Here is a 22,053-nt window from a genome sequence, read left to right as displayed (position 1 = left end):
CATTGCAGTGCGCAGGCTTCTCATTGCAGTGGCTTCTCTTGTGGAGCACGGGCTCTAGGCACGTGGGCCTCAGTAGTTGTGACACATAGGCTCAGTAGTCGTGGCTCGCAGGCTCTAGAGCACAGGCTCAGCAGCTGTGGTGCATGGGCTTAGTTGTTCTGCGGCATGTGGGATATTCCCGGACCAGGGATCGAACCCATGTCCCCTGCATTGGCAGGTGGATTCTTAACCACTGAGCAACCAGGGAAGTCCCTCCTATCATTTTATATTGTGCTTTCTGTCCTGCCTTTTCTATATTTCTTTTCCCCCTCCTTTCTTACCTTTCTTTGGATTATTTTTTTTCCTAATTCCATATTTCTCTCTCTATTAACCTGAAGTGATACGTTCCACTGCTGTTTTATAAGTCACCCTAGAAATGTCAACATACATACTTACAAATCAAAGTCTAGAGTTAATAGTGTTGCCCTTTTCTTGAACAACATGAGGAATTTAGAATACATTAACTATAATAACTCCCTGCTTATATATATATATATATATATATATATATATAAAATATATATTTAATGCTAATGTTGCAGTTTTTAACCCCACAAGACATTTTTATTACTTTATACAGTTTAATATATATCTGACTACCCACATATATACTATGTTTTGGCTGTCATTCTTTATTACATCTCAGACTCTACATCCATGATATTTGTCTCAAAAATTTTTTTGTAATGAAAGGTGATCTATTGTAGTGATTAAGAGCATGACTTCTAGAGCCAAACTGCTTTATTTTTTAGACTGTTTTTAATTTATGCTTTAAAGATAGAGAAACTTAAGTAGAGGGTTATCCAGAACCATGGCCAGGGTCACATCTAGTCAATGGCAGAGGCAGGATTTGAACCCATGAAGACCTTATTTTAAACCCAGTGGCATCCCCTCCATTGTGAAGGGCTTCTGATAAGCCATAGTGTAAGAAATCCATCGGTGGCACAACAGACCAGAGCCCTTCTTCTGTCAGCAAGTTGTATGCAGAAGTTCAAATCCCTCTCAAGCCTTGAGGCTCTTGAAGTTCATAAATAACTCCTCTGAAAAGATTAAGCAAATCACAGGTGACCTGAATTTCAGCCTTATGAATGCTTATAAAATAAATTTCTCTGTGTTTCTTGCACCATTATCTTGCTATAGGTAACTGGAACTGTCTTGCAAAATTTACAGGACAAGACTTCTTCCATGTATATCCAGTTCTGTGTCTGGACTCTCTTCAGCATGCTGCATTTATTCCCAGGCAGACCAAGAACAGACCCTTGCTCTGTAAAGCAAAGCATTGAATTTTCCCCAATATAAAGTCATTTAGATGTTGTTAAGCCTCAGGAGAGGTTGCATGATGGAACTGTTAAATGCTAGAGAGATTTTGAAACTATCTCTGGTGGAGAGGGTTCTTTCAGAAGTGCGGTTAACACAGAGCAGTCTTCCAGGTCTTCTAGGTTTTCTACTATCTCTATAAGCCTTTCTACAGTGTGGCAGGACAGCATCCTGCAGGCATTGGCTCTGAACTTTTCCTGTAGGTCTTTCTGGCTCAGAGGCTTCCTCCAGTGACCGTAGAAGGTATCAGAGCGCTCTGTGAAGATGGCTCCATCCTTGAGGGCAACACTTATCTCGCAGTAGAGGGTGTTGAAATTTGGTAGGTTGTCCTGAGGGTGCTCCAGCTCTACCTTACCGAGCAGCTCTCTTACCCGTGGCCTGTTGACCTGGTGTTTGTGGAATGATGAGGCAGTGATGGCACCATCCAGCAGCATGGCACAGGCCACGTACTGGAAGGAGTGTCGGGCCTCAGGCTCCGAGTCTGGGAAGGGCCTGTTCACATACTGGACATCTGGAATTCTAAGCACAATTCTCTCCATGTGGTCAGTGGGAAGCAGACCTCTGTCTCTTACAAGCTGTTTTCTCACAGATGCAGCTGCGTCTGCCACCCAGTGCGTGGCCAGATGGGCAGGGAAAAGCTTGAAGGCCACATCCTGCTGGTCCAGCAGCCAAGTGTGTGAATCTACGTCTGGAAGGATTTTGGGGGCATAGTTGGCATAGAAGGCCCCAAACCCTGACTCCATGTCCAAGACCTGTTTGTTTCCCTGGAGACCCAGCATTGCCAGAAAAGCAGCTTCTAGCCCATGCCTGGCGGCATTGCCGACGTGAAGAGGCTTGGTCTGAGTGGCGGCATTCGCCATGGGTGCCCCAGCATGAGAAACAGCAATAGCCAGGGCCTCTTGGCACTCTGTCATGCTGAGCCCCAAAAACTTAGATGCCGCAGCAGCACTACCCAAAGTTCCCACCACTGAGGGGGGATGGAATCTGAAAAACAAAAAACACAAGAGTTGGAGACTTACAAACCTCAGCCCCCAGGGGGCAGTATAGCACAGTGGTCAGGAGCTTAGCTAATGGAGCAGCCCTAATGCCTAGGTTCAAATCTCAGCTCTTCCTCTTATTAGCTGTGTGAGTTTTGGAAAAGTTATTCGACTTCCCTGTATCTGTTTTCTCTTATATAAAATGGTCATAATAATAGTATCTACTTCATAGGGTTTTGTGAGTTTTGAACGAATTCGCATGATTACAACAGTGCCCGACATAGTAAATTATTTATAAATGGTACTTCTGCAATTATTGCCAAAAGGCAAAAGTTGTTGAGTGCTGAAAGCCTATGTAAATAACTGTAACAATTGAGGGCCTTGTAGAAACCGTGAAAGTTCACTCAGTATTCCGATTTATTCCTCCCCCAGCAGGCTGGACCACGGGGCAAAATAAATATTCGATTGAACCATATGATACAGTCAGCGTTTGACCATTTTTGATCTGTGGATTGAGCAGTCGGGTTTAGGATATTCTGAATGTTCCCATTAGTCTGAAGGACCCTAGCAAATACCAAAGTAGACTCCGCTTTGAGATGAGATGAGGGATATTCAGAGTACCCACAGAGGCCAGAATGACATGATCATCCTGGGGTGAGAGGCTCCAATTTAGTGCATGGTCCTCGTTGCTTGATAGGCTCTCTAAACCCAGAGGAGACTTTTCACTAGTACTTCTGAGGTCACACCTTTGTATATGGATGTACAGTTTGATATGTGACTGGTTGAGTTGACTTATCTGCCAGCACTAACGTCAACATCTTCAACTGAGCCAACCTCTATGTCAGAAAGATCTACAGAGATAACGACTAACAGATGAAGGGGAATGTGGCCGCCTCACGATGAGGCACAGTTTCTCCATACCTCTTTGGTATGTCCTTGGCTTCCTTGGAGAAATGCATTAATCGGCCTTGCACTTCAATACCAACGTTGAAAGCCAGCAGCAGGTCAAGGCCAGAACACTTTGGACTTGGAGGCAGGGCTTCTGACAAAGCCATGAGGACAGGAAGGACAGCTCCAGAAGGGTGGGTGGCAGGGTACCACGTGTCATCAAAATCCATTGAGTGAACCTATGTGAACAGACACATAAACAACAACCAAAACCTAAATGTATTTCCCCAAATGCAATGACTTTTGGACCAGTCAGGGTTTAGTTCAATAATAACCTTGTTTGATGTGAGATTTTTAGATCTGATTCTCTGAAAATTAAATCTATGAACTGGCAGCGATTCTTTTTTTTTTTTTTTTGCAGTACACGGGCCTCTCACTGTTGTGGCCTCTCCCGTTGCGGAGCACAGGCTCCGGACACGCAGGCTCAGCGGCCACGGCTCACGGGCCCAGCCGCTCCGCGGCATGTGGGATCCTCCCGGACTGGGGCACAAAGCCGCATCCCCTGCATTGGCAGGCGGACTCCCAACCACTGCACCACCAGGGAAGCCCTGGCTGCGATTCTTAATCACATGACTTGGCACTAGACAGGCTGTCCTCTGTCCAGATCAGGTGCGACCTTGGGAGCAGCTAGTGAACCGCAGGGAGCTTGGCTCTTACTCAGGTGCCACAGCCCTTGGAAAGATCTTTATCTACCTTACAAACAAAGCTGTAGAATTAGGTGGCTGTTCCTCCCTCCCTCCCTCTTCCACCTTTCAAACAAGTCACATGAAAAGTTTAATGTCATTTATTCCACATCAGGCCATATTTTTTGAACCCTTTTATTATAAATAATTTCAAACTTATGGAGAAGTTGCAAGAACTCTTGAACCCAGTTTAACTATTAAGCTATATTTTAAAATCATTTGGGTTTTCCTTATACGAAATAGTAATAACCAGAAGTTCATTTAAAGATAGATTTTTGTCTACTAGTTGTGGCTGGTGCCTTTCCCACCGCTTACTTACTGGATGCTTACTTCGGGATGCACCATTAGGTTTGACTTTCAATATTCTGAACTACTGTCCCATAAACCATAAAAGTATCTCAGAAATCCCAACAGATTCATGTCCAAATTATATCTTTTAGACTGCCCGTGACACACAGAAAAAGCATAAAAATTGTCAGATGAGAAGTGCTGATTTTCGGTTCAGAAAATGTAGACACCTTATGGCCATTGTTTCTTTCTCAATAAGTATCTGTTGAATGAATGAATGAATGAAAGGCTGGTTACTGGATAGAAGCTGATACTGCCCACCACAGAAAGAACTGACAAGGAACTGAGTCTGGATATTTAGTTTAGAGTTGAGATACCTTAGGGGCATTTTTATCTAAATACATCCATCTTATTTCCTCTACTTCACAATTTGTTTGAAAAACATCAATTCACTGTAAAAACGTGAAAACTGAAATTACTACAAGGAGAGAGGGCAGGCCACTTCACTTCTCTGAACTTCAGTGATCTCATTAGTAAGATGTGGAAACTGGGCAATTTCTGAGATATTTTCTGGCCCTGAAATTGTTCTGATTGTTGAACAGTTACAAAGACATGGAAATCTCCTTACAGCCACACCGTTAACGAAAGCAGCATATGTTGGTGGTAGCCTGAAGTCTGGCTGGCCCCAAACAGTGCTGGATACGTTGGAACTATAGATCTGAAACAAAAGAGTATCAGTCAGTGATACAGAGTGTGAACCCAACATGCCAAGTCACTATTTCAAGAGTTGTTCTTCATGTTTAGAAGCATTACTTTAATACTTCTTATTGAGCCCTTTGTGCTAGACTGAAGCCCTAGTCATTGGATTTCTTTCTTCCTTGTAGAAGAATATATAACTTTTTCTGTGGAAGGGAGAGGAGAAGCTGTTGCTCAGTCCCAGACCGTGATCCATAAGTGCACCAAGGAATGAAGTCTGAATTTACTCTGATTTACTCCTTGAGGATAAATACTAGGAAAGGTGGACTCATCGTCTATAGACCAGGCATATTCTTTGGAGAGTGGATGCTACATCTCTCACGTAATCACCTACTCTCTGCTCAGGGTGCTGGCCCAGGCTTTTCTCCAGAGAGTCTTGAAGTCTTTGCATGAACAAATGGGCTGGGGCTATGGCCGCTAAGACTCTCAGGTAAAAATGTGCTTTCAGTCAGACTAGTAATCAACTTTGAGATTTTGCTAGCCTTAAGATTAAGACTGGTCTTAAGATAGTGACTTAGTAAAGGATGTGGGTGAATATTAAGACTCAGGTAATAAAGCATAGAAAAGCATAAAACTATATACAACGATGCTGTATACACAAAGCACTATCTCTAAAATGAAGAGTAGGGCAGTAGAACACAAACGCACGTCCCTGGGCGCGCTTCTGGGTACACCTCACAAAAAGGCGCATGTGCACACTTGGTTTTTAGCTCCAAAGTAGACATTGAGCTTCTTACTTTACTGTATTCCCTGGCTTTTTGGAACACTTCTGTACTGGTTCCCAGGAACCCAACACCCAGGGTATCCAGAATCATCCTCTTGCTCCTCTGGATAACGCGATCTGTCAGGTGTCCCACTTTCAAGCCATGGATCACTTTGGCAAAGCTTTCTGTGACAGACTTTAAAGGGAAGAGTGTTAGAACAATGCTTCACTCACTCTGTATTCACACACTTCCTTTCTACATGAGGAGGTGAGGAGACCAAGACCCAGAAAGGTGAAGTCCCCAAGTCACACAGCTGTAACTTAGTCTGGACACAAACCCCTGTAGGTCTAACTCCAAAATCGATGCATCTAGCTCTTAAGCCCCCATTTCCTGAGGAACACATACATCAGAAACCTGGATTTCTTGCTGAGAATGAACATTTCTGGTTCTCCATCCCACACCTCCAGAATTAGACCCTTCTCAGAACCAGAACATTTGGAAGCTTAGTACAGGGTTCTAGGTTTCCATTAAGCTCTCTAGGTGATCCCTAAGTGATTCCTAAGATAGCTGTAGTGCTGTCATGTCCAATGTGGTAGCTACTCTCCACATCTGGTGATGGAGCGCTACATGTGACTAGTCCAAACTGAGACGTGTCATCAGAGGAGAATAAACACTGGGTTTTGAAGACTTAGTAGGAAAACAAAGGAATATAAAGCATTTCATTAATAATTTTAAAATATTAATTACATGCTGAAATTGATAATATTTGGGGTATATTGGTTAAATAAAATATATGATTAAAATTCATTTCATCAGTTTCTTCTTTTTTTTTTTTTTTTGCGGTACGCGGGCCTCTCACTGTTGCGGCCTCTCCCGTTGTGGAGCACAGGCTCCGGACGCACAGGCTCAGCGGCCATGGCTCACGGGCCCAGCCGCTCCGCGGCATGTGGGATCTTCCCGGACCGGGGCACGAACCCGTGTCCCCTGCATCGGCAGGTGGACTCTCAACCACTGCGCCACCAGGGAAGCCCCAGGGAAGCCCCATCAGTTTCTTCTTACTTTTTTACAATATGGCTACTGGAAACTTTAAAATTACACTCGAGAACCACTGCCTGCTCTTTCTGTTGGTGGAGACTTGCTGGAGCAGTAGATACCTGAGCTGCTTATGAAAACTTCTGGGAGTCAGCCAGGCGAAGGTGCTGAGAATGAAGATGGAGGTTAAAGCCAGAGGTAGCAGCATGGGCTGGGCCTTGGGGGTGTTGGTGCGGGGCGGTGCCGTGAACTGGGCAAACTCCAGCCGCAGGGCTGCCCGCAAGGGGCAGAGATGACAGGGAGAATGGATTTGCAGGCCAGGGCCCAATGGTGAAAGTGATATTATGCCAAAGACTGTGACATCATCAGGGAGCCATAGTAGTGCTGTCTTAAGAGAGGAAGAGGCGTGATCACAACTGTGTTTTGCAAAGATCTCTGTAGGTACTCATGTAGAGAATGGATGGGGAGGGGTAGACAGGGCAGGTAAGAGACCGACGCCACAGGTTCTGGATGGGGAAATGGCAGTGCCATTTGCCGTGAGAGGTAACACAGAAAGAGGAGCAGACTTCTGGGCAACGATGCTGGGCTCATCGTGAACTTGTTGAATGTGACGTGCGTGTGGTCATCCTAATCGAGAAGACCTTATGTTTCTACCCACAAACCAGATAAAGAGCATGTCTGTTACGTAGTTAAAAACACCCTTTCATGTTTCACTATATGCCTAGCACTTGGTACCACTTAGTAAATGTTAGGTCGCTTCCCTTCCCTGCTCTGATTATTGCATCATTATACAACTTCTTTGTCTCTGTGAACATCAGATAACTAATTTTAAAGCGTGAGCTATAGGATGGAGGTGGGGGCTTGTTGGATAGAGGATCTGGGGTGTCTGGGGCTCTCTGACGCTAAGCTCAGTGCAAGAGCAGAGGTGCAAAGATAGAACCAGTTCCCAGCTGAAAGTCCTTCAACCTGGCCACCGACTTGTCGACTTGTCCTATATTTTCAACCCCTAGGCTGTCAAGCCAGGGAAACCTTGCCATTTGCGAAACAATGGGTTGCTTTTTATGTCTCTGAAGCTTTGCTAGAACAATGAGAGGGGGCTGACATGGGAGGAAGCAGGAGAGGAGATGGCTGGAACAGAGAAAGGGGTGTGGGATTCAAGTTTCAGGTTAGGGTGGAGAATAACAGTAACTTGGATTTTCATGTGGCTAGAAATCTGGGTAAACATTTTAGGGACAGAGAAGGGAAGGAGGGAAAAGAACTGGCTTGATGATTTGCCAACTAAAACTTAGAGATTCAAGCACTGGTTGGGTCCTTTCTTATAAGCAAAACTACCTGTTTTTGACCTCTCTTCCCATCCCCACAGTTCCCACAGTGGAGGCAATTAATGATGGACTGTTCATCTCTTCAGGGTTAGATCTGACCTGGGAGTGCCTTCTGGGGCAACGTGTATGCCTGGGGAGCATGTATTTTCAGGGCGCCACCATGGAGCGCGAGAGGTGATTGGGGCATCCATCCACACGATCCCACGGTGCTAGTGACTTCTGAAAGTAGGGCCCCAATGGACCCCCTGACAAGTCCTGCACACCACCCCATGTGCCAAAGAGCAGACAGCCTCCTTCTGGCCCCTGAGGAAGGGAACAGTAGGAAATAAGCCTGCAGCTGCTCCGCTGTCTTTAGCCTTGTGCCCATCTATTTCTAAAATATCTTTTTGGTCTTCTTGATTTTCTCCTGGCATTTACATCTGTTCTTAGTAAAATACTATGATTAATGTATAAATTAAGGTGAAATATGCAGTTATTTAATAAATATTTCAGGAGTTCTTGTTATGAGTCTGCCCTGTGCTAAGCACTCTAGAATACCAAACCAGATGTTATGGCTCCCACCACAAAAGGCTTATCTTCCCCAGGGGACTAAGGACAGTAGACAGATAATTAGAAAATCAATCTGACAATGCCATAATGGATACATGCCAAATGAGAAGGTTAAAATCCTATGAACTTATAATGATTCATTTTCTTCCTGATTTTATACTAGAGAATTATGTCTATTCTTGGTAAAACATTGATAAAAAACAAGATGCAGTTAATTAGACCACCCAGAGGCTATGAGAAATATTAAAATCACATTTTTAAAGTAGAAGCAGGTAGCTCTTAAAAGGAGAGGGCAACTGAGGAAATCGAGAAGAAAAGGAAAGCTAGAAAAACCAATTTAAATAAGCCACATAAAAGGAAACAATACCTTGAGCATCATGTTGTTCTAAAGAGGAGGTCTGTCTCAGGAGTGAACTGGGGAGAAATTTGGTTGCTGTCTGTCTTTATACTCCTCTCTTCCCTCAAACTCACTCTTTCACTTTGTTTTAACTTGAAAATTTCCACCATTTCAACACCTCCCAGTTAAACTTACTTCAACTTCCTCTTCCATGAGTTGTTTAACTTACCAGTAAACTAAATAAATAAACCTGGGCTTCCCTGGTGGCGCAGCGGTTGGGGGTCCGCCTGCCGATGCAGGGGACACAGGTTTGTGCCCCAGTCCGGGAAGATCCCACATGCCGCGGAGCGGCTGGGCCCGTGAGCCATGGCCGCTGAGCCTGTGCGTCCGGAGCCTGTGCTCCGCAACGGGAGAGGCCACAACAGTGAGAGGCCCGCGTACCGCAAAAAAATAAATAAATAAATAAACCTAAGAAGCACAGGAGCGATGATCATATGATTCCTCACAGATATAAGAAAAGTACATTGATGGCAAAACTAGGCTTGCATCTTGTGGGCTTCCCTGGTGGCGCAGTGGTTAAGAATCCGCCTGCCAATGCAGGGGACATAGGTTCAAGCCCTGGTCCAGGAAGATTCCCACATGACGTGGAGCAGCTTAAGCTCGACCGCCACAACTACTGAGCCTGTGCTCTAGAACCCGCGAGCCACAACTACTGAAGCCTGTGCACCCAGAGCCTGTGCTCCACAACAAGAGAAGCCACCCCCATGAGAAGCCCGCACACCGCAACGAAGAGTAGCCCCCGCTCACCGCAGCTAGAGAAAGCCGGCGTGCAGCAACAAAGACCCAACAAAGCCAAAAATAAAGTAAATAAAATAAATAAATTTAAAAAACAAAAACAAAAAAACTAGGCTTGCATCTTGTGCCTAGACGCCATATGTCAAAATCAGAAAAATATTCACACTCTTTTATCTAGGTATTCTACTTCTAAAAATTTATCCTAAGGAAATGGACATGGATTTATGGGGAAAAATTAGCAAATGAAATAAAATAAAATTCATAGACTTACTTACAATATTAAAAATTGGAAAAAATCAAATGCCCCCCCAATAGTGGCTTGGTAGAGTAAAATACGGCATGTGCGGTATTTAAGGTACACTCTCATTTTTCCCTTCCATTTCACATCTGCTAGTCACCATTTGTCAAGGGACAAAAGTACCAGAAGTTCCTGGTAGCTTGCGACTGAGAACTTAGAAGGGCATTGGGCATTAATCACACTTCTTCTCAGGTGTTCCTTGACTTGTTCCTGAACTGCATTTTTTCAGTATATGCAGATCTGTGGTTGCTGGTCCTCTCCGGGCTTCTGGGATCTATTGCCTGCCACCCTGCTGTTGCCCAAGTGGGCTTCAACACAGCTTGTCCAAGCCTTTTTGTTTATAATCAGTCACTGTGGGTTGGCTAGTCTGAATGCAGCTCTGGTCCTCTAGGGAATTGTGATTGCCCTTGGGCTGTCTAGTCCTGGCCAACTGGTTTGTACTTACAGTGGGTACCAACAATCAGGTTATTTAAAATTTGAGCTTGTTGTTCCAGGTGTAGTGGCGGAATTCTTCTTTGAGGGGGGATTGTATTTTAATTTTAGAGGAAGTCTCCAGGAGCCTTGTGGCTCTACCCCCATCCTGTTACAGGGAGAGTTTGAGACAAAAAGAAACTAAATGGCTCTGCATAAACATGCAAAAGGCTGTCTTTCTTGTGGTCAGACAGTACCTCTAGGAGAAGAGGTTAGATGGTTTGCTTCTCTTGGTTGGAGCCTGTGAAGAAAGAGTCTGGGGCTCTGGAGACAGGGTCAAGGGTAGGGTCAGTGGGAATCCCCATGGATTGTTGGGGGTGATACCCTGGTTATAAGTCAGAACTACACACAGGTGAGGGGTGAGGCTGGAGGTGGGGAGGTGGTCAGTGGGGACCCCCATGTGGAAGGACTTAGGCAGACAGATTTAAGGAGCAGTGGAATCAAATATCTACTTTGAACTTTTTCTTTGCAATATAATAATTGTTTGTCATCCTCAGGAAAGTTTGTTACATACTACAACCTAGTGTCAGCCATGCTCTGGGGAGTGATGGCAGGGCGGTTGTTTGTGCATAAAGAAGGCTGGGGGTACCAGTCAGAGGGAGAAGTGACCGGCAGCAGACTGGGGGTGGAGGTACTTTTTGGTTATCCTAAGTAGTAGAAAAGTCAAAAGAAGGGGGTCTGATTGTATCTAGTTGAATGATACAAGAAAGAGGGACTTGAAAGGATGACACTGGGGGATGTTTGGATTCTCTTCTTAAGCCGACTGTGGCCTGAGGCGGGCTTCCCAACCATGGTCCAGATTGGGGAAACCCAGAGCCAGGCTCAGTATTGGCACCCACATTGGTTGTGGGCAACAGGATACTGTTTCAGACAATCTGTTTTAGATCAGTGGACTCCAAACCCAGGTTCCAGTGGACGGGTGAATTTCTGTATCCAAAAGTAAAATGAATATTTGGGAATAGGGAGCAAGTTGGGTATTTGGGGCCATTTGGATAGACTCCAGCAAGTAAGAACAATCGTACTATAAGATTTTGTGATTTATTGCTGGATAGTTTACATAAATTGGTGTTAAGAGTAATCTCATTGAGTTGAAAGGAAACAGACATCTAGTTTGAAAAACACTCAAAATAGAACTCTCTAAGAATTATCTCAGTTGGGAGTTCTGGAGTTTTCAGCTTACTTAGATATTTAGAGACTCCTAAGACCACTTCTACATGAAAGTGAAGAATGGGCTATGCTGGCTTCAACCGTCTCACCATGGAAAAACTTTATAAAGTGATGATGAGCTTCATCAACTCTGATGAGCTTTGATGGAAGTGCTGTCACATAGCGTCTCTGGGCTCTCACTTTTTGTCACTATTGAATTCGAAGGCGCTTTAGTTCAATTATTTGCTTGCTTAAATACTTCGTACTTTTATGGAACTGTGACCAATTTAAAGACTAAAGCCCTCTGTAATTAGAATCACTTTCTAACTATCTAGGGGCTTAAATGATAAATTGTAGATTGACCGACACCTCTCTAATCAAAAACAATTGATGGCTTCCAGTTGCCTCCTTGCTCCTAGCTCTAAGTAGAAGCCAGATTATTTTTAAAAGCAAATTTGATCTTCCATCACTGTCTGGAGGGGAAACAGTGTAGAGAGCAGCCCCATGAAGGCCCACGTGGGGCGGAACTGAAACCTCCTGCTAATGGTGGGTTTGGGTGAGCATCTTTCCATAGCAAGCCCAGTCTTCAGAGACCTGGCTGGCAACTTAACTGCAACCTCCTGAGAGACCCAAAGCTATGCCTCCCAGGTAAGCTGCTCTAGGAATCCTGACCCTCGGAAACTGTTAAGATGATAAAGATTTGTTCTTTTAAGGGGAAAAGTCTTGGGGGTAATTTGTTACACAGTAATAGACAATACAAACTCCAACCTGTTAATATGCCTTACACGGGACCTGAGGATCGGACCTGAGTTCTCTCTTCATTCTCACATTGGGCCACCCAAGGGGCAAAGATCTTCATGCCTTAGGGACCTTTGTACCAGTGATTCCCTCCTACTTCCTGTGTCTTCTCCCCACATCATACTCCTTTCTTCTCCCCTCACCCCACAACTTTCTTCTCCTCATCTTCCATCTAAGTCAGTGGTTCTTAGCCGGAGGTGAGTTGTCCCCCAAGGGACATTTGGCAATGTCTGGAGACATTCACCAAGTTGTGGCATCTAGTGGGTAGGGCCCAGGGATGCTGCTAAACATCCTACGATGTGGAGAACAGCCCCCTACAACAACAAATTGATTGGTCCAAAATGTTAATGGTATCGAAGTTGAGAAACCCCAACCTAAGTGTAGAGGTTACATCTAGGAGGCCTCCAAAACATGCCAAGTTTAGGTCAACACGCTCACCTGCATGTACCTATAGGGCACAAAGTTCCCCTCTTTATATTCCTTATTAGATAGGGGAGTTCTGTTTAGGAAGGGAACTGATATACCCCATTGATCACTACCTCCAGAGTCTCACACATAATAGGTGCTCAATAAATTTTTGTTGAATGAATTAATGGAAACCCAATGCTTTCTGTAAGTCAATCATACTAACACATGAATGACATTTAATCCTTCTTTATTCCCAGTGGAAATGTGTCAGGAAGGTATTCTTTTTAATGTCTGTGGTTTTATACTACTGTGGAGTGCTGGTCTGCCAGCAAGTAGAATACAATGAACAGATCTTTCTGTTTCTCTTGACAACAGCAGGTCCACCTATTCGGGATGGCTTGTGAACATGAGCTATCAGAGTAAATCAGGAATATTTGAAACAACAAATGAGAAATGTGAGAATTTAGACTATTTCTAAAAAGGAAAAACCATTTAATACAGTCAACTTTGCCCGGAATAGCTGATTTCGCATATTTGAATTTCGGTTTTCCTTTTTCTGCCTTGCCCTTCCTGTGTAGTCTGATGAGTCAATCTCCAGACTGTAATTACTAAGTTTCATTTCTGGGGAACGCTTATGTTTTATCAGAGAGCACAGTGGTAGCAACCAGGGTTCCTTCCCCTGATTAGTTCTTTGTTAGTTCCTTTGGGATATTGAAACATACTTACCATAAGAACGTTTTGTAAAGGAGAAAACTTTGGGGTAAAGTGTATTTAATTTCCTTAAAACAGCAACACAGTGATAACAGCCATCAAAATCTCCAAGCCTTACACCATTATCTATCTGCCATTGTTCTGGTTCCATTTTCCCCAGGCCCTAGACAATAAGATAAAACCAAATTTTAACGTGAAAACTTCAGTAAGACATCAAGAGAGAATGTTTTAAAGCAATATTTAAAAGAATGTCTCACAGAGTCAATGGTTACCTTGTGTATATGTTCTTTATATGTTCTCTCTCTGTGTGTGTATGTGAACTTTTTACCAACTTATTAAATTTTGGATGGAATTTTGAAAGTGCTCAGGAAGGAATTAGGTTCCTATGAAGTGAGGACCTTAAAATAGCAAAGGAATGTGTGGCTGTAAAATCATCACTTCAATATAATTGACTCAGCATAAGTTTTTGTGAAAACATTTTTCCATTTGTGGAAGCTGAGGGTGGTTATAATTTATCCTCTAAAGCACTCTACCTCAAAGAAAAGTATTGTTCGTAGCTTTTCTCATAAGCACAAAATAGCTTGTTAATATTTCTTAGTTAACTCGTAAATGCTGAATGATTATCCACAGGCTGTATTGCTCTGCATCAGATGTTGGCAAAAAGAAGAATAAAATGGATGGATGCCTTATCTGAAGAAATCTGGCAGACATTTAAAAAATATTCCTTCGGAAATTGTGTATGCACATTTACCAGGCAGAATAGATTCTAAGTACTTCCTCCACTTTTGAAGCTAGAATTGTTGTGGACCTCAAAAGAAATGTGGTTAAGCATTTCAGCAGCAAAAGTCTAGTTATTTCCTTTTGATATTCCCATTTCACACCGGAGACTCTTTTTCAGACGATCAAGTCTTTCTTCAGCTCCAGGAAATTTTCTTCTGTTGTTTTCTTGACTCAGTTCCCTGTCTGTTCTCCTTCTGAATATGTATTAGGTAGATACTGTTTCTCTTGCCTTTATCCTACATATCTCCACTTGATTCTTGTAATTTCCATATTTTTACACTTCTGTCTAATGTTCTGATAGGACTGCATGGCCTGGTCTTCCAATCACTAATTTAGTCTTCATTTGTGCCCTTCTGCTATTCAGCTCTTTTAATGAGTTTCTTAGTTTGGCAATAATTTTTTTAAATTTTATTTTATAAGAACTCTTATTGTTCTCTAACATTTTACATAGCATCATTTTCTGGCTACTGTAAGTTAATCTCCTTGAGAAAATTACTTTAAAATTTAAAAAAATAATCCTTTTTTTCTGTTTCTTCTGGGGTCACTCACAATACTTCTTCATCTGGTACCTCTCTTTCAGGCTGTTGGTTTTCCTCCTGTTTATTCATGATGAGTCCCACATGAGTCAGACAGCTCACCAGTGTTGGGACGTGACTCTTGACTGCAGCATCACTCTGTCTATGGTGGATGCTCTTCCATCCCTTCAGTCCCCCGATCTAGAATGATGACTCCTGGGCTTGGAGACCATGGGGCCAGATCTTAAGGTAGTTTTCAAACTTAGCTAAGGTGAGAGGTACTGGTCAGGATACAAAAATATGAGGGCTGGGCTTCCCTGGTGGCGCAGTGGTTGAGAGTCTGCTTGCCGATGCAGGGGACACGGGTTCGTGCCCCGGTTCGGGAAGATCCCACATGCCGCGGAGTGGCTGGGCCCGTGAGCCATGGCCGCTGAGCCTGCGCGTCCGGAGCCTGTGCTCCGCAACGGGAGACGCCGCAACAGTGAGAGGCCCGCGTACCGCAAAATAACAAAAAATATATATGAGGGCTAACATGGTCAGCCATGCTTGCATATTACAGTTTTAACTCACAAAAAGAAAAAAAAATCTGCAGACCACAGAACCTACAGAGAGAACTTCACGTTTACTCAATGCCATCTCACTTTGGTAGAAATTTTGGATCAAACCACCACCAGACCACTGGTAGTCTCTAGATTTCTCTAGGTAGGTCAGTGTCTGCTGCTTGGCCAGTCAGTCATGGCAGGGGTGCTGGGGTCTTGTGGGACCTGTGTGGTCACTTAGTCATCAGAGGGGGACCATGGGTGTGCCGTACATTTGGCTTGTCTTCTCAGGTGTGATGATCTTCTTCCAATAATTGTCATTGTCTACTTTTCATATTCTTTTCTTACCTTACATGTGGCTTTGACTGCCCCCATTCAGCTCAGCGTAGGCCATTAAGCAGGATATTTTGCTGATGTCTCAGTGATTTTATCCCCTTGTCCTCCATTTGCGTATTTTCCTTATGGTTGATAAACTAGAGTTCTAAAACTTGCTTCATGAAATTAGAGCAGGGGGAGAGACAGAGAGAAAGAGAGAGAACAAAGAGACGTCACGTGACAGCTGGGGCTGGGCCCCATGGAAACATCAGCTATGGACCCACCTTGGTACGTGAGCACATTCACAGGACTGGTTATCAGTTTCGCAGGTCTTTTTTTTATCAGTGCACCCATGACTGACTTGAGTCTTGGGGGCTCACTCACACTAACCCAAATTATTTGAGAACAGAGAGTTAATCAGAATGCCAATTGGTTAATTTACATTGATCAGAATTCCATAGGGTCTTCCATTTAAGCCCTTTTCTGTATCAGGGTCCCCAAGAAGTTAAGTTAGCAATGTTCACTTGGTCAGTAGCAGAGGAGCGGGTGCTAAGAGCTGCCTGTCTAGGCCGTGGAAGAACTGCTGTCCTTGCCCCATGAAATCTCCCACCTCCCTGGTGCCCAGACACATGCGTCCACCAGATTCTCTGCTAGATACATTTAGCCAGATTCTTACTTTGCTCTCCATAAATTACCTTTATGTTGTTAGCCTTTTAGTCTTTGCTCTGTGAAGACATGGTACTAACTTACGCCCCAAACACATCAGCCTTGTCTGTTGACATGCTGGGTGAGCTCTATACCCTCTTCATTTACTACACAATAAAACACAGTCTCTGGGTAGCAACAGCATGAAAACTAATAGGTAAAACTCACTGTTGTCATGTTTCAATAAGAGAAAAATTCCTGTCAGTTGAAATGTCTGTCATGATTCATTCAAAGTATACAGAATTAGCCATGCATTTCAACATCTTAGTATTTCCTCAAAATTTTAGAAAAACACTTAAAATTAATGTGGCGTCTTCTGATTTTTTTTTTTTTTATATGACTACTTGGGTTCTGCCTTCTGAAATTTCTACTTAGCCCTGCTCCTTTCCTCCCTCTATAACTCACAGAGAACATTCTTCTTTTTCTGCAGTTTAACAAACATAACAGAATGTAGTTTGCAAAGATTTTTAAAATTTCTGACTGGTTTCATTCCTTGAATCAGTGTTATTCTTTTTTCCAGCAAGTAAAAAAAAAAAAAAATCTATCTTGGTCTCAGATGTGTGAAAAATGGGAAAAGGAATGGTCAAAATCAACAAGAATCTTCTGTATGTGGGAGAACACTGCGCTAAGGACTGTGGATGTGGAAGTGAGACAGGAGGGAAGGGGGCAGGGCACAACCATTACTGCTGAGGATAAAACAAAAACTGGTCAGAACCGATTTGGCCCAAGATGGCCCAAGATTTGACTTCCAGCAGACCTTGAGCCTCATCATACACTCGTTGTGATACATTAGCATGTGCCACGACAGTACCAAGGCTGAGCATAAAAGGCCAAAAAGTGGGCAGTGGCCCAATTCCTGGAAATCACCACCCCTTCCCCAAAATAGCTGGAATAATCCACCTACTCGTTAGCCTATGAAATTACCCAGCCCATAAAAACTAACCACCCCATGTTTTGGGGCTGCCTCTCTCCTTCTGAGATGGCCCAAACTCTGTCTATGTAGTGTGTATCTACCTGAAGAAACTTGCTTTCACTTTACTATGGCACAAAGCCAAGGACCCTCACTTGGTGGTCCCATCCCAGGGACTCACCCGAGACCTGGGACATGACCATCCTCTCTCATCCCATTTTCCTGCAACAGAATAATAAGATGGTGGGAAGATGTAATTAAAATCAAAATCTTCTCTGAAATCTGAAGAAAATTACTTTAAAATTTAAAAAAATAATCCTTTTTTTCTGTTTCTGAAATCTGCTCCACAGAGGTAACAGAGAAAGAAAACACTTTAATTATTGGAATAGAAATTATTGGAAATTATTAATAGAAATTATTGAAAATTATTAATAGAAATTATTAGAAATTATTGAAATTATTGAAAATTATTAATAGAAATTATTGGAAAGAAAACACTTTAATTATTAAAGAAAACACTTTAATTATTGAATAAGCATTAAACCAGAATGTGATGCCCATCGCAGGCAATCCCCAAAGAGACTGCAAAGACAGAAAAGAATCTCACCCCCTTCTATAGCCAAGCAGACACTATGCATTGCATACATGTTCTCGAGATAAACAATAACTAGTCCTCAAGTCAGAGGACTTGATAGCACCTTTTGTCATACATACTTCATTCTAAATTTACCTGGTAATTGAGGTGACTGTTGGCTAATTGACTTTATCCAGAGGAAAAACACACTTCTCATCTGTCATGAAAGGAAGTAGCTTTGCAGTTTGGAGCAAGGCACCCACCAAAGTTAGGCTCCAGTACCTATCAGCAGTCTCTGCGCCATTCTGGGTGCTGTGTGAATGAATGTGTGAGGGAGTGCATACATCTGGACCCTAGGTGAGTATGGTGGTTCCAAGTCCCTACCTTGTTCTGTTTTTTGACCAGCTGAGAAATCGCATTTTAGTGCTGGGAGTGACATTCCACCTGTATATCCCACAATGGACAGTGGGGCTTTCCTGAAAGGCTCTGGAATTGCTCTGCATCCATGGACTTCTGGAATGTCAGGGACCAGTTTCAGTTCGGGAACTCACCTGGGGGAAGGATGAAAGCTGACAGTGGGACCAGTTACCATCAGGGAGTAAAGAGGGAGAGTTTAGAGAGGCAAGCTGGCCACTCCAGCAGGTCCCTCTGGGAAAATATCTCCATGGGGTTACGTGAGTGAGTGGGCTGGATCCAGCCCTGAGTGCTGAGCTCCTCTGGTGAGGGATCTCACCCCTCACAGGAGGCTGAGGCATGGACCAGTAGGCCAGTGTATCATTTTACACTTTGGATGTTCCTTTACATTGCAAGGCTGGATGTATTCACTGTGTAGGGTCCTTCCCTATGGCACTGTGGCTGGGACGTCAGATGAGTAATAGGATGTTGCTTGCTGAGTGTGAAACTGGAGTAAGCAGTGGCAGAAATTTGAGGGACATTTACCAGGACTTTGGAAAATCTAGACATCCCTGTTCCACACGATGGATACTTCTCTTTGGTCTTCACCAAATGTAAGATCTTGCCTTTGTTTGCTTTTTTTACTCTGTTCCTCTTTTGAAATTCCATATTGATCATCTTCCCGTTGCTGCAACACACAGCACGTGACAGCACATTGTTTGGCCACCGTGTAGTTCTAATAAGGAGTTAAAACTGAGTTCTCGTAACTGGGAAATTGGCAGCTTACTTTGGAAAATCATGTGTCCCTGAAGTATCCTCGTGTCCTGAGTTCCTGTCATAACTCTTAGAAATCTCTCCTTTCCTCCCTTCCTTAGCACAGGTCATTTGTGTAGAACTCAGTCATTATATGCAGATTTTGCTAGTGTAACTTCGAGTGGTAATCTGTAGAATCAGTCCCAGTCTGGGGGGCACCTTATATTGCTCCAATGTGCTAATAATAAGGATTAGACCCATGAGTGTATGAGACTAATCATGTCTGAAAGTCTCAAAGTCTTAAGGTAAATAATTAGTGGAAAGTTGGGGTGGAAGAAAGAAAATGATTAGGAATGAGATGACTGAAAAAATAAGTCTAAATGCAAGGTTGCATAAGGACCAATAAGGATAGAGTAGGAGAGTGAGATAAAAAAATAAGAGCTGAGATACAATGCCCCAGGGTACAGTTGTGCAGGTTGTGAACTGTTCAATGATGCCATACATAAGAGGGCTCCATTCACACCATAGGCATTTGTAGTTTTGCATATTTATTATAATTGCAGAAGAGAGGACATAACATTTTTTAATTCTAATAAAATCAGTATATTGTAACAATTTTTCTGACAGTGCAAGTGTGCTGGGAGATAGTTCCTCATGGGTCTCACATGTATCTTCACATTTTGCTAGCAGAGGCACGGACTGTTTATTCTGGATTGTCTTTTCAAGGATGTATGGAGCAAACAGCCATGGAAAGTAGAAATATTACCTCTCTGGAGTAAAGGGTAGGCAGGCTTACTGGTCATTATAAAAGATTTAGGTTCCCTAAGTTCAGGGGTCTTCTCCTGTAACAAAACCCACGCATGTGCAGATGTCACCTGGCCCTCTGTGCATTGTTGTGAGAAAAGGAGCTTGGGGAATTGGTGCAAGAAAAAGCAGATACTCTGGCTACAGCTATTTCTGTGAGTAATAAAGTCCTTTGTCTCTGGCCCAGGAGTTTCATGGATGGTCTTCTGCCACCATACATGAAACTGGCTGGCTAACATGTTAGCTTTCACGTAGGTCTGACACCTCAGACCCTTCTCAATTATTAACACAGTGTCTTAAAGAAGGGAAACATTTTTCTGAATCACAAAAGACACTATATAGACTAGCAGTGGCTGGGGAAGGAGGTAAGCCCAGAGCATAACTATGAAGGAGAGAAGGAGGAGATAAATACACAGGGATTGTGTGTTTCTAGCCATTTTGTTTCTCATTTACCTATGTTTGGGCCCATCGCAACTTCCAGGATCAGTGCTGACAAGTGTAAAGGAGTGTAAGATGCTCAACCCTGGCTATTTAATAAACTCACTTAGGGAGATTTCAGAAATCTGATGCCCAGACCAATGAACCAGACTCCTGGGGGGAGCCCCACGCATCAGTAATTTTGAAGGCTCCCAGGTGATTCTGTTTGCAGCCAAGGTGTGAGCCAGTAGTGGTCCAGCCTAAAGTTCTGGGGCTTACTGCTGCTGTTACCCCCTCATGGGTGCTCAGCACTCACAAATGTCCTGGCTTATACTCCAGGATTTCAGGCTTGTTCTGTTCCTGATACGCGCCTGACTTTGTGCAGAGCCCCACTGTTCCTCTGATTCTACCCTGCTTTTGCTGCGTCTTTCCCCAGGACCCACAGAACCCTCCAGATGCTGTCTCTGTCTCCTTGCATTTCTGACTTTTGTCTGATTTCTTACAAGCTGTGTCAGGCTCCAGTGGGGAACAAATGAATTCTTTGAAGACCCCAAGCATTGAAAAAAACAATGTAGGGCCCTTCTGCTCTTGCCCCAACTTATAATAAAAATTTAATATTGATGAAGCACTTCCTGTATATCATGCACTATTCTAAAAGTTTTACTTATGCTGTATTAAAGCAATGTTTAATTTCCACAAAACATCATTATCCCCATTTTATAGATGAGGCAACTGAGGCAGTGAGAGACAAGTAACCAGCCCAGGACAACACAGCTGGTACACGGTACAGCCAGGACTTTGACAGACAGTCTGGCTCCAGAGACTACACTAAGCCATGCCAAACAGTAAAATGAGCTTAAAGGAGGCGAATGATGTGATTTTCCCATTGGGTCTACTTTGATGCTCTTTTTTTGGAAATGTCAAATTCTTTCAAAAATATTTTTCTCATCCTTTTGGTGTCCCTGCTTAGCAGATACCTTAAGCACATGCCTATTCCTACTGTCAGATGATCCACCGCTGCTCGGTTAACCCATGTCAGGCTTCCCTGATGTTGAAAGCTTGCGTCAGTGCCCCCCACCAACCCCGGATATTTGCATGCAGAGAATGCCCCCACTTGATGAGGCTTCGGCCAGTCCCTGGCAGGGCCTGTCTCCCCAAAGCCCACTCGCCAACGTAGGCAGATCCGTTACAAACTCCTTTCCTGCAGCTAACTGAGCACTGGCTTGTCTGTCCTGGTTGTCTCAGCCCCTAGACAGCCTCGGTTCCCTTCCTTACGGGAAACAATGCAATACCTGGTCCCTTTAGGCAAGGAGATTACTTGTTTAGAGCAGTGGTTTTCAAACTTTCTGTGTGTCAGAGTCACCTGGAGGGCTTTCTCAAACCCAGACTTATTCTGGTCTAGGATGGGACCAGAGAATTGGCATTTCTGACAAGTTCCCAGGCGATGCCCATGCTGCTGGTCCCATGACCACACTCTGAGAGCCACTGCCTTAGACCCGGGCTGCTGCTGTGTGGTCCACAGCTCGGCATCACCTGGGAGCTTACTAGAAACGTAGAATTGCAGGCCATAGCTCAAACCTCTAGACTCAGCATCTGTGTTTAACAAGTTTCTCAAAATGTGCTATGTATGCACATTACAGTCTGAACGAGGCACGGCTTTAGGTCGCCTGTCTTGATTCCTTCTGGGACTTTTAATGTCAAACAAAGATAAACCTTATTTGGCAGCAATATCCAAAATAGTTACCACATTAAACTATATTCTGGCCACA

The 22,053-nt window shown here is 43.6% G+C and overlaps 1 protein-coding gene across 1 annotated transcript; it reads right to left on the bottom strand.

Moving 5' to 3' along the window:
* Positions 1-1,394: 1,394 nt before the first annotated feature.
* On the bottom strand, positions 1,395-21,853 carry ACOD1 (aconitate decarboxylase 1). Its single transcript, XM_059995695.1, has 7 exons — positions 21,716-21,853; positions 13,595-13,742; positions 6,809-7,017; positions 5,746-5,907; positions 4,881-4,970; positions 3,255-3,460; positions 1,395-2,340 (listed from the first exon to the last, which is right to left on the bottom strand). The coding sequence occupies exons 1-7, from the start codon at positions 21,851-21,853 to the stop codon at positions 1,395-1,397; spliced, it is 1,899 nt and encodes a 632-aa protein (XP_059851678.1).
* Between the last annotated feature and the right edge of the window lie 200 nt (positions 21,854-22,053).

Source organism: Delphinus delphis, chromosome 18, assembly GCF_949987515.2.
Source record: "Delphinus delphis chromosome 18, mDelDel1.2, whole genome shotgun sequence".
Lineage (NCBI taxonomy): Eukaryota > Metazoa > Chordata > Mammalia > Artiodactyla > Delphinidae > Delphinus > Delphinus delphis.
The sequence above is the reverse complement of the archived record's forward strand: the minus strand, read 5'-3'. Positions and strand labels throughout refer to the sequence as shown.

Bases quoted from the DNA above. Each gene is read 5' to 3' on its own strand.
- ACOD1 (XM_059995695.1), bottom strand. From the start codon at position 21,853: ATGGCCTGCAATTCTACGTTTCTAGTAAGCTCCCAGGTGATGCCGAGC. The intron at 4,971-5,745 runs GTAAGAAGCTCA...CTTTTGTTTCAG, and splicing joins AAGCCAGGGAATACAGTAAA to ATCTATAGTTCCAACGTATC. The intron at 3,461-4,880 runs GTAAGGAGATTT...CTGTTCACATAG, and splicing joins CTTTCGTTAACGGTGTGGCT to GTTCACTCAATGGATTTTGA.